This window comes from Rhinatrema bivittatum, chromosome 4, assembly GCF_901001135.1.
Source record: "Rhinatrema bivittatum chromosome 4, aRhiBiv1.1, whole genome shotgun sequence".
NCBI classification, from domain to species: domain Eukaryota; kingdom Metazoa; phylum Chordata; class Amphibia; order Gymnophiona; family Rhinatrematidae; genus Rhinatrema; species Rhinatrema bivittatum.
This window is the reverse complement of record NC_042618.1, coordinates 240,191,367-240,204,440: the sequence shown is the minus strand read 5'-3', so window position 1 is coordinate 240,204,440 and position 13,074 is coordinate 240,191,367. Positions and strand designations below refer to the sequence as shown.

Genomic DNA, 13,074 nt, shown 5'->3' with positions numbered 1-13,074 from the left:
ATGTATCTCAAAAAGCTTTGTATATCTGGCCAAAATTATGTATTTCAATTTTTCTTTCAAGTCAACCCCCCAGTTCTCTCATCTCTAGGATAAAGAAACCCAACCCCCTTCAAGTTTTCCTTGTAGGGCTTATTATCTGTACTCTCTGCTGGACGTTTTCCAGTTTCTCCAAATCCATCTTGAAGTGTAGGGGCTCAAAAAGGGAGCATGGTACACCAAGAAAGGCCTTACTAATGTTGCAGTAGGGAAAAAATGGATGAACTCAAAATTATGAAGGTGCATAAGTTACTGATAAAAAAGAACTTGTCTTTCCAGCATTTCAGTTTTGTGCCCAGAACCCTGAAGGAGGTTCTAGACATGGTATTGAAACATAGTCACGCCAAGAATTAATATATAGTTACTTATGAAGCTAAATATTTTGACTATGCTTGCTTTCTTTGCTTTTTTTTCTCCTTAATCGTTGCTGAGTAATTTGCCTTACACTGCTATTACTAGGATCAGTAGCATGGGATCTATTTAATGTTTGGGTACTTGCCAGGTACTGGTAGCCTGGATTGGCCTCTGTTGGAAACAGGATGCTGGACTTGATGGACCCTGGGTCTGACCCAGTATGTCACACTCCTCTTCATGGGGTCCGGTTTGATGTTAGCTGTTTGTTGTTGACTGCACTTAAGGTAGCTGTTCCATGGCTATTGGTGTGGTTTTTCTTTCAGCCGAAAACAAGAAAGAGGTAAATAATTAATAAGAGATGCGGCAAAAGGATGAAAACAACAATGATTAAAAAAAAAACAAAAAAACCCCCTCTTTTCCACGTTCCACTCGCATGATTTATTCATGCTGAAGTTGTGACTTAGTAGAGCAATCAAGTGATGATCTTAAAACTCTAAACCATCCACATATATCCTAAAAATACTGGCAAGGCTTTGTAAAAGACTACATGCAGATGAAGCACGGTTTCATCATCCCCGGGGTTTGCACTACAGACAAGGCAATATTGCTAGCCCAGCTTGCTTGCAACCTGTGGCAGACAGTCTGCTCTGACTCAGGTGGTGCCTAGCACACATTGCAGAAGCAGATCTCTGAGACAGCCATGAAAAACAGGGCAGCTAAGTTACCCAGTTCCAGGATGAAGAAGTTTTGTCTGATCCTGGTTTTGAACTTGTGTCCTGGTACACAGTGGTATTTGTAGTCCTTGAGTCTACCTATTGAAATTGGTGCCACAGGTACCAGACTACATCTGGATGGGGGGTATCAGATATCCAGGTCTGGATTGAAATCTCCCTCCTGGAATTGTGTCACTTGGCAGCTCTGGAATAGAACAATAGATTTAAAAAAGAAAACCTGGTGTTTTGAGGTGGGACTTTGCTTCCATGAGGCAGAGATCTCCCAGTGTGGCTCTTTGGGTCAAGCATACTGAGGGTCCCACATAATGAAATGAAGTGAGTTATGTACTATGCAGTTACAAGCTGGGGGTGGGGGGTGTCCACATAAAAAAATGTATCCTAAGATACACAGAGACTCTGAGCTTTTTTTCTAAAATCAGGATTGTTTGCAGTTCTTCCTGTGAGAGGCAGCTACAAACTATCTGAAATTATGTGCTTATTTATATCTGGACTAAGTATATTCCTTGTCTGATTTTTTAAATATTTTGTGCCTTTGAGGGGTGGGGAGTTATTTTACTTGTGAACAAAAGTCCTAAAGTATATATTGGGGCTGAAAAACAAACAAAAAAAAGTTCCAAAAGTTTTACCAGTGTATCTAGGGGGAGGGGCTCTTTGGAGATTTCATTTGCCTAGAGACCAGCATTTGGGAGCAGACATTATCCATTGCTTGCAGTTCTTCCTGTGAGAGGCAGCTACAAGGTATCTGAAATTGGGTTTTTTCCTACAAGTAATCTCAACTGTTTAATTCCCTCATGCCCTACCCCTCTACCTACCCATCCCTGAGTTTACTTTTCTTATATAGCCTTCCCTGGACTCCTAGTCAATTAAATTCAATTACTTCATCTCCTATTACATAGTAAGAACATAAGAACATGCCATACTGGGTCAGACCAAGGGTCCATCAAGCCCAGCATCCTGTTTCCAACAGTGGCCAATCCAGGCCATAAGAACCTGGCAAGTACCCAAAAACTAAGTCTATTTCATGTTACTGTTGCTAGTAATAGCAGTGGCTATTTTCTAAGTCAACTCAATTAATAGCAGGTAATGGACTTCCCCCTCCAAGAACTTATCCAATCCTTTTTTAAACACAGCTATATTAACTGCACTAACCACATCCTCTGGCAACAAATTCCAGAGTTTAATTGTGCGTTGAGTGAAAAAGAACTTTCTACGATTAGTTTTAAATGTGCCACATGCTAACTTCATGGAGTGCCCCCTAGTCTTTCTAGTATCCGAAAGAGTAAATAACCGATTCACATCTACCCGTTCTAGACCTCTCATGATTTTAAACACCTCTATCTTATCCCCCCTCAGCCGTCTCTTCTCCAAGCTGAAAAGTCCTAACCTCTTTAGTCTTTCCTCATAGGGGAGCTGTTCCATTCCCCTTATCATTTTGGTAGCCCTTCTCTGTACCTTCTCCATTGCAATTATATCTTTTTTGAGATTCGGCGACCAGAATTGTACACAGTATTCAAGGTGCGGTCTCACCATGGAGCGATACAGAGGCATTATGACATTTTCCGTTTTATTCACCATTCCCTTTCTAATAATACCCAACATTTTGTTTGCTTTTTTGACTGCCGCAGCACACTGAACCAACGATTTCAATGTGTTATCCACTATGATGCCTAGATCTCTTTCTTGGGTTGTTGCACCTAATATGGAACCTAACATTGTGTAACTATAGCATGGGTTATTTTTCCCTATATGCATCACCTTGCACTTAATCCACATTAAATTTCATCTGCCATTTTGATGCCCAATTTTCCAGCCTCACAAGCTCTTCCTGCAATTTATCACAATCTGCTTGTGATTTAACTATTCTGAACAATTTTGTATGATCTGCAAATTTGTTTATCTCACTCATTGTATTTCTTTCCAGATCATTTATAAATATATTGAAAAGTAAGGGTCCCAATACAGATCCCTGAGGCACTCCACTGCCCACTCCCTTCCACTGAGAAAGTTGTCCATTTAATCCTACTCTCTGTTTTCTGTCTTTTAGCCAGTTTGTAATCCATGAAAGGACATTGCCACCTATTCCATGACTTTTTACTTTTCCTAGAAGCCTCTCATGAGGAACTTTGTCAAATGCCTCATGCCTTACCCTTACAGCTCCTTACAGCTCAGATAATAGTAACTTAAACTGTCTTATTGCTTGTAAAAATTTATTTTCATATTCTATCTATCAATCTTTACTGGCTAACACTATTACTTTTAGTTTTTATTTCAAATACCTATTAAAAATCTTTGCTAGAGCCTAAATTTTACCATAACTTATCTATATGATTTTAAGGAATTAGTGATAATTTAACAAAATGTCTTTCATTCAATGCAACAATTGTGGTGCTTATGTCCTAAGGCCTATCATTTGGAGAATCAAAGGTTGTCCCTTTTGCCTTCAGCTGTCTACAATTAAAATGGAGCTGATTCATCTAAGCGATGAATTGTCTGGGTTTCAATTAAACTCCTCTTCCTTGAACCATCCAGTATCTCACACCCATCTCCCATAGAAGTTTTAGAAACCCAGGAAAAAATGGTTTTCAGTGGGCTCTGGTAGAATAAGACATATGACAAACAGATACCCACTTTCAGCAACTTTGCGGTATCATGTGCATCTACCCCCAATCCCACAGAGATGTTGGACATCCAGGATTCAAAAACCCAGGAACAATTGGATAATAGTGGGCTCTGGCAGAATAAGGCTTGTGATGAAAAGTGTTAGGATTTGTGGGTATGTGGGCCCTTTGGCTGAGGTAAGAGATGGTACTGCCCAGGGGAGGAGCCCCACTGAGCCTCACCGTCAGGAGGCAAGGTCTTGGCTGCGGGATGGTATACAGCAGAAGTAGAGAAGGAGAAGGAGAGAGAGAGGGTGACCCTAGGAGGCGGGCCATGGAGCGACAGCACAGGTGCTGACGTCAGACTCAGCTCGGGATAACTGGAGTCAGGCAATAGGTGTGGCACTTCCAGAGGAGTGGGGGTGCCGAGCGAACGTACAGTCACTGAAGTTACACGGGGTCCATAGAGATGGTACATAAGAGGGTTCCTTGGTGCGAAGTCACGGTAGTGGTCTGCAGAGCGGGGTACCCCGGCGAGGGTTCCTCTAAGATATCACAGCACTGATCCGCAGAGCAGGGTACAACAGTGAGGATCTTCTAGCGATATCACAGCAAAGGTCCGCAGAGTGGTGTAGTCCTGGAGAGCGCTCCTCTAGCGATATCACAGCAATGGTCCACAGAGCGGGATACACCGGAGAGGATTCCAACGTAGATATCACAGCAATGGTCCACAGCGTGGTTACTCACAGTGACTGAAGACAAAGTAGTAGTTTCGTAGAAAACCTCGAAAAGCGAGGCAGACAGGAATCTGGGCAAAGACCCTCTGAGGAGCGGATAGCCGAGAGACAAGGAAGGGCCCCCGAGGAGCGGGTACCCCATAGTCTCACACCATGGAAGCAGGAACTGGAATAAGTACTGAAGCGCGAGTAGGTGGATTCAGCAAAATGAACTCGTTGCCAAGTCGTCAGCTGTCTGGGCCGGCGGGTTTAAGTATCCAAGATGAGTGACGTCATCTGAAGGGGACACCCCTGAGGTTTCCGCCATGACGTGGTTAAAGCAGGCCCAGAAGCGCGCGTGCGCGCCTAGGGGATCCCGAGGGTAAGATGGCGGTCGGCAGTGTCCAAGTTGCTCAGGTGGGCCCGGGAACAGAGGTAGAAGGTGCGAGTTCGCCCAACGGAGCCAAGGCACAGAAAAAGGAGGTGAGCAACAGAAGTCGCAGTTGTCTGCATCCGTGGAGCATAACAGTACCCCCCCTTCTCCCCCCCGGGGGTTTGGGGTTTCTTGGGTGAGAAGTATGAAACTACTTGATCAGTTCTTTATCGAGAATATTGGCTGCAGGCTCCCAGCTATTCTCTTTGGACCCAAAACTCTCCCATGATATCAGATATTCCCATCGTCTTCCTCGCTTCTGTACATCCAGGACGTCCTGTACTTGATATGTGATGTCCTCCTCCGACGCCAGAGGTTGAGGTTCAGGCGCCCTTTTGGAAAATTTGGACAGGATTAGAGGCTTAAGTAATGAGACGTGGAAGGCGTTATGAATCTTGAGTGATGTGGGCAGGCGAAGGCTGTACATAACTGGGCCCAGGCGATGAAGTACAGGAAATATCCCGATGTATCTGGGAGCGAAGTAGGCTGAAGGTAATTTCAGGCAAATAAATCGAGTACTAAGCCATACTTTATCACCAGGATTGAATTGAGGGGCTGCCCGATGATGGGTATCATAGCACTTCTTGGACTTCTGGGCAGCTTGTTGTAGAAGTCGTTTAGTGTCGCCCCAAAGTTGATGCAACTCCTGGGCTTTGGCCTGCGCAACAGGAGAGGCCACTGACAGAGGTAGCGGAAGCAGAGGCAGGGGCTGACGTCCATATACCACTTGGAAGGGTGAAGACCCGGTGGATGTGGAGAGATGAGAATTAAGGGCAAACTCAGCCCAAGATAGTAACTCGGACCAGTCATTTTGTCGTGAGTTTACGTATGCCCGGAGAAACTGCTTCAGGGTCCGATTTGTCCTTTCCGTCTGACGTGGTTAAAGCAGGCCCGGGAGCGCACACGCGCGCCTAGGGGACCCCGAGGGTAAGATGGTGGTGGGCAGCATCCTTGCACCTCGGGTGGGCCCGGGAACGGAGGCAGGAAGGCCGGCGGTAGCCGGCAGAGGCCGCAAGTTCACCCAACAGAGCCAAGGCAGAGAAAAAGGAGGTGAGCAACAGAGGTCGCATTCGTCTGTGGCCACGGAGTGTAACAAAAAGATACCCACTCTCCCCAGTGTTACCCCTACATAATGCTTTTTCTGTATTGGAGAATGAAGAAACCTCAGCAATAGATATTGAAGTGATTTCTAAACGAGAAGTCACCCAATGCACCCAGAAGCCCTGCAACAGAATCAAATATCATAAAAGAAAGCTGCTTCTGCTGGGAGTCTCAGCCATCAGAGGAACCAATTTGGAAGCACATTTTGATGGTGACACAACAGTTAAATGCCTTCCAGGATCATCAGCTAGTAGAAATGCATACCAGATAATCCAAGTTATTGAAGAAGAAAGTAGGAAATTTGATGTCAGTGTTATCATCCATTTGGAGACCAATGACTTCAATAGAAATGGTAACTATGAAGAACAAAAAGATTTCCAAAATCTAGGAAAGATGATAAGACAAACTGCAAAGACTACTGCCTTTTCAAAATATTACCTGTTCATGAAAAGAGAAATGAGAAGCTATGCCATATAGATCATTTTAGTTCCTGGCACAAAACCTGGTGTACAGAAAGTGGTTTTGGATACATTGGAGGCTGGGGTTGTGTATGGAGCAGTAAAGGCTATATAGTAAGGAAGGCCTACATTTGTCTGTAGTAGGAAGGAGGAAACTAAGTGAGAAATTCAGATCATATATTATCAGACATTTAAACTAAAGAATGGGGATGGCAGGAGATGGCCAATGAAATTGATATGTCACCCCCAAGCAATACAGGAAGTGGGAGGAGAATATAACAAAATCAATTAGCTCATAAAAGCAGAAAAGGTATCTAGGAGGTGCAACAAATCATGGAAGAAAAATTGGAAAGTTATGGCTACAAATGTTCATAGTTTGGTCAATAAAATCCCAGACCTGCAAGCCCTAATGGTGGAGGCGGACTTGGACATTGTTGCTATTTATGGAGACATGGTTCACGGATTCTCATGATTGGGATATGGCCATACTAGGCTATAACTTGTTAAGGAAGAACAGAGAGGACAGAAAAGGGGGAGGAATAGTTCTTTATATAAAAAACAATATCCAAGCAACTTAACTGCAAGGAATGTAGGGTAGAGGAGAAGCATTATGGACCAGCCTAAAAAAAAGATGATGGTGTGTCCATTTTTACTGGAGTGGTTTACAGGCCTCCGACTCAAACAGAAGAACTGTTGGATGTTAAAGACATCCAAAAGGTGGGAAAGAAGGGAAAAGTGTTGATTGTTGGAGATTTTAATCTGCTGGACGTAGACTGGAGGATCTCTTGTGCAGAATCTACCAGAAGTAGAGAGAAGTGGATGCTGTGCAAGGAGCTCTGTGCAAACAAATGGTATTGGAACCCACAAGTAAGGGAGTTATACTCGACCTAGTGCTCACTAATGTGGATAATGTCTGTAATGTCCGGGTAGATGCCCACCTCAGCACCAGTGATCATCAAACAGTATGATTTGATATCGCAAATAGGATACAGAGAGGTCACACGAAGACCCGAGTTTTGAATTTAAAAAATACGAACTTTGTCGAAATGGGGACGTACTTGGAGGTAGAACTAGAAGACTGGGAGAAAATGAGAGAGGTGGAACAACAGTGGGCCAAACTAAAAGGAGCAGTTACAAAGGCAACAAATCTATATGTTAAAAAAGTAAACAAAAGTAAGAGAAATAAGAAACTGAAGGTGGCTGATAAAATAAAAGGAAAAAGAACAGCGTTCAAGAAATATAAAGAATCCGAAAAAGAGGAACACAGGGAAGAATATCTGGTGAAACTGAGGGAGACAAAGAAGAAATCAAGAAAGCAAAAAGTTAGGTTGAAGAAAGGATTGCCAAAGAGGTAAAGTGAGGCGACAAAACATTTTTCAGCTATATCAGAGAAAGGAGAAAGGTACGAAGTGGTATAGTGTAGAGACAGATGAAGAAATGGATGAAATATTAAACAAATACTTCAGATCGGTGTTCACTAAAGAAGACCCTGGAGAAGGACTGTCGCTAATTGACAAGACTGTGGATGGGGATGGAGTAGATGAAACTCCGTTTATAGAGCAGAATGTATGAGAAGAACTAGGAAAACTGAAAGTGGACAAGGCCATGGGGCCTGATGAGGTACATTCCAGGATACTGAGGAAGCTCAGAGATGTGCTGGTGGGACCACTGCAGGACCAGTTCAATAGATCCTTAGAAACGGGAGGGGTGCCACAAAATAGAATAAGCACAGTGGTGGTCCCTCTTCACAAGAGTGGGAGCAGAGAGGAGGCTAGAAACTACAGGCCAGTTAGCCTCACCTCAGTGGTGGAAAACTTAATGGAGACTCTGCTAAAGGAAAGGATAGTGAACTATCTACAATCTGGTGGGTTGCAGGACCTGAGGCAGCATGGATTCACCAGGGGAAGGTCCTGTCAGACAAATCTGATTTTTTTGATTGGGTGTCTAGAGAATTAGTTCAAGGAAGAGTGCTCAATGTGATTTACTTGGATTTCAGTAAAGCTTTTGATACGGTCCCACATAGGAGACTCGTGAAGAAAATGAGAAGCTTGGGAGTGGGAGCCAAGGTAGGAGCATGGATTGCAAACTAGTTGACTGACAGGAGACAGCGAGTAATGGTAAATGGAACCTACTCTGAAGAAAGAACGGTGTTAAGTGGAGTACCACAGGGATCAGTTTTGGGACCGATTTGTTCAATATCATTGTGAGTGACCTAGCGCAAGGGATAGAAGGTACATTTTGTCTATTTGCGGATGATACTAAGATCTGCAACAACAGAGTGGCACGCCTGAAGGAGTAGAGAGAATGAAGTGATTTAAGAAAGTTTGAAGAGTGGTCGAAAATTTGGCAGCTGGGATTCAATACCAAGAAGTGCAGAGTCATGCATCTGGGGTGCAGCAATCCAAAAGAGCTTCATGTGATGGGCGGTGAAAGACTAATGTGCACGGACTGGGAGGGGGACCTTGATGTGATAGTGTCTGATGATCTGAAGTCGGCGAAGCAGTGTGACAAGGCTAAAGCCAGAAGAATGCTAGGCTGTATAGAGGAATAACCAGTAAGAAAAAGGAGGCAATAATTCCCTTGTGCAGGTCCTTGGTGAGGCCTCACCTGGAGTACTGCATTTAGTACTGGTGTCTGTATCTCAAAAAGGATAGAAACAGGATGGAGGCGGTTCAAAGAAGAGCGACCAAAATGGTGAGGGGGTCAGCATTGGAAGACTTATGAGGAGAGACTGAAGGATCTGAATACGTATACCCTGGAAGATAAGAGGTGCAGGGGAGATATGATACTGACCTTCAGATACCTGAAAGGTTTTAATGATGCACAATCGTCAAACCTTTTCCATTGGAAAGAAATCAATAGAACTGGGGGTCACAAAATTATATTTCAGTGCGGACGACTCAGAACCAATGTCAGGAAATATTTCTTCATGGAGATGGTGGTGAATGCCTGGAATCCCCTTCTGGAGGAGGTGGTGGAGATAAAAACAATGAAGGAATTCAAAAGGGCATGGGATAAACATTGTGGATCCCTAAAAGCAAGAAGCTAAAAATAAAAAATAAAAGTGCATGGGGGTAACTGGGGGTAACTTGCTGATGCAGCAGTTCTTACCCTTAAGAAAAAGGCCTTGATACTGTTAATACAACTCCATCATTGCTCTCTTCTTCAATGGCAGACGGAAAAGCGGAAATGGATTCAGACAGCAACAAACGAGGGCCCCAACATAACGGTTTGGGGAACAAATAAACATGAGGGTAACTTGCTGTTGCAGTGCTTACTACTCTTAATCACTGAGCCTGATACTTTTGATGCAACTCCAACATTGCTCTCTGCTTCCACGGCAACAGTTAAGGGAAATTGGATTCAAACAGCATCCGAGGGCCCTGACTTTTATGGTCTGGGAAAGTGATAAGCATGAGGGTTACCTGTACAATGCAGTAGATACTGGCATAAGCTTGCTGAGCAGACTGGGTGGATCATCTGGTCCTTTTCTGCCATCATTTCTATGTTTCTATGTTTCTAGGATGAAATTATTTTTATGTGCCAAAACTCTTGAATGGCTTTCTGCTGGTAATATTTCCAAGTCCTGAATGCGGATGTATCAAGCCATGTATGTAGATATTCTGTGAATTCCAGGCAATATCTACTGACATTATTAGCTATTTTCTCTTTCTTTAACTTGCTCAGCTATCGCAGAGTAAAACTGGAAGTGAAAGCTTAACATATGTACTTTCTTTGCCTGACACCATCAGGAATCAGGCTGCCAGCTAACCTTTTGATAATGGCAGTGCTAGAAATACTGTAACCTACACTGCTTATCTTCTGATTGCTGATGGGGGCAACTGGCTCCAAGTATTCTCCTCTCAATAGTTTCCTGTGCACTTCAATTGAGACATGGCACTCTGTAACAAGATGCCCGAATGGGAGGTAGGCAGACCTGCACAATACTAAACACACACACACTAACACACACACACTATGATACAAGATACGAGATATACAGTAATGAAAATATAGCTTTATTTACAGCACACATACTTCATTTCCCGTGACTATAATACATACCAAATCAGCATCCTGCCACTCATCAGGTCAGGGAACCCCAGTGCGACCGAAAAACAGCATCAGGTCAGGGAACTCCCAGTGCGATCGAAAAACAGGAGCTCACAGCTAATCAGCATCCTGCCACTCATCAGGTCGGGGAACCCCGGTGCGACCGAAAAACAGGAGCACACAGCTTCAATAGGAAAGATCCTCTGCCACTCGTCAGTGCACAGGTGAGGCTCCAAGTTCCCACCGGAGGACCCAGAACTTTTATAGGGCTTTGTAAACAAGTGTGTGCGCGTAGATGAACCAGCACCTGGGTCTGGAAACCTTTCTGTAGGGCTGCTGGCCAGGCATTCCTCCTCCTGTTGAATCAGGTCCCAGGCACAGACAAGCTACTCTCCCCCACAACCACTTGTGTAAGCCCTACTGATAAACAGCTTTTTGCTTAAAAAAACAAGTCCCCAGCTTAAAAAGTAACAGGACAGCATAATGTTTGTTCTGAGAGCATTTTTTTTAACCCTTTGTATTACACACTCTCTTGTTGAGTCCAACCATCTTGTTTATTTATTTCACACACTTAACACGACACACAAAACTTGCCAGCAAGAGATAGTTGATTTAATTGATCTCATCCTGAATTGCAAGTACACCAGGAGGTGGCTAAATTAATGCTGATGTATTTATCTCATCGGCTTTGGCATTATTCTCACTAACTAAGCTCATCATCACTGGACTAATGCAAAAAACATGGTGGTCACTGCAGAAATGGTTTGGTGCAAACTCCCACTCATGGAGAGATCCAGATGAATTAGAGGGCATAACCTCCGTGGAGCTTGCATATACCCTACAGGGAGCTGGATCTACTAGAGCTACATGTTAGGGAAAAAAAAAAACCCCACTCCTCTCAATGCAGAATGATCTCAGAAAAAGTTGGAGCATACTCAAACAAAACAAAACCCCCAGAACAAACCATGAGGGTACAGGGCCAAACCATCTCTAATGGTAAGCATACTTTACAATAACAGAGCCTGTGTTTTGTGTAAGCTTCATTGTGCAGAAGCAAAGGGCTGATTTCAAAGGCTTTTTTTTTTTTTCTTTCTGGGACATATCCCCTTCTCCTAGAGAGGATTTACATATAGCAAAAAGGCTAAATTGATTGATTGATTTGCCAGCACAGAAATCCTACTTTGCAAGAAAAGCACACAAAAAAAGTTTTAATCAGGCTCTTAGTGTGTGATAAAGTGATCATCGGTCAACTAACTCAGCAGGTATTACCAGGGAGGCATACAGCAAATGCATGCTAATAATCAAGGGTATAGTTATTATTATTATTATTGATGTCTTCATCACACATTACATGAAATAGAAAATGTACAAACATTATTTATGTATTATTTATTCATTCATTCAGTTTGGAATCCACCTTTCCAATTATGCTCCAGGCAACAAAAACAGAGCAGCAAAACAATATATATATATATATATATATATAAAAGAAAATCGGATCAAAGAAATAAAAACTTGTAAAACAGATAAACATACGGAAATAAAAACTCGAGTATTTCTTACAAAATCATAGTTACAGACTTACGAACAACAAGTCCTTTCTCCCCTTCCCTGTGTATGTCAAGAAGAGACAGAGAGAAAGAGGATACCCCCTTGCAAAGGAATACATGCAAGACATGTGAAGTTTTACAATGTGGCTCTTACCATCTTCAGACCGTAGCCTATACTAGAGCTGGGATTTTGTAGCTGAGACCAGGGCAGTTAGTACTAGTTTCCCTTATCTGCTCTCAGTGTTTGAACTCTTTTTTTTTTTTCTTTCTCTTTCTGTTTCTGTGTTGTTTTGTGGAGACAGCAGCCACACAGCATCGTTCAACGGCGCCTCCTGGAGGGGAATCTGAGCAAGCTTCCTGTTGAGAAAACAGATCGTCCTGTCAGGACCCAGTCCCCGCTGGTGTGGGGCAAGGAAGACGAGGAAGAGGACAGGAGGAAAGAGACTATGTCCTTACTTATACCCTGCAAGGTAGACATTCAGTGGATGTATCAGGGAAGTACTCGGTGGCTGAATCCCATTTTCTCTCTGTTAATAACGGTATGGGCCAGATTCACTAGGAAATCCAATACATGCAAAATGGGAGAAACCCCTTAGGAAGCTAAGTCCTTTCTATGTCTGCACTGAGGGATCACTTTCTCATTTGCAACCTCTTGATGAGAATATAGGCCCTTTGCATTCTTGGTTTGACCTTGCGAAGTGGGTGTTGTGGGGCAGATGGCCTATTTCTATTCCTGCCTGAAATTTGCTAGAATAAATGGAGATTTGGGAGGGAGAGAGAAAGGCAGTGGAAAAATAGTTTCTTAGTGGCCTTTTTTCTAAACAGAGAAAGTGGTGATTCCTGGACTGGGTGGAAAAAAAAAAGAAAGTCTGGCTGTGTTTGTATCTATGGGGGCATGGAATGTTTAAACTCTTATTTCCAGCAGGTGTGCTTGTGCAAGTTTCTTCTATCTCTATATGATATACATCAAGCTATTATTAATATTGTTCTTATTATATTATAGTGCTAACAATTTATTTGGAATGCACAGATTACAGTAAAT

General features: G+C 43.1%; 1 protein-coding gene across 1 annotated transcript in view; it reads left to right on the top strand.

Moving 5' to 3' along the window:
• NRIP2 (nuclear receptor interacting protein 2) overlaps window positions 1–13,074 on the top strand; it is a 114,535-nt gene that overhangs the window by 39,705 nt on the left and 61,756 nt on the right. The window contains exon 2 of the mRNA XM_029597572.1: window positions 12,335–12,502. Within this exon, the coding sequence (XP_029453432.1) occupies window positions 12,335–12,502 (168 nt within the window). The remainder of the gene's footprint in view (window positions 1–12,334; window positions 12,503–13,074) is intronic.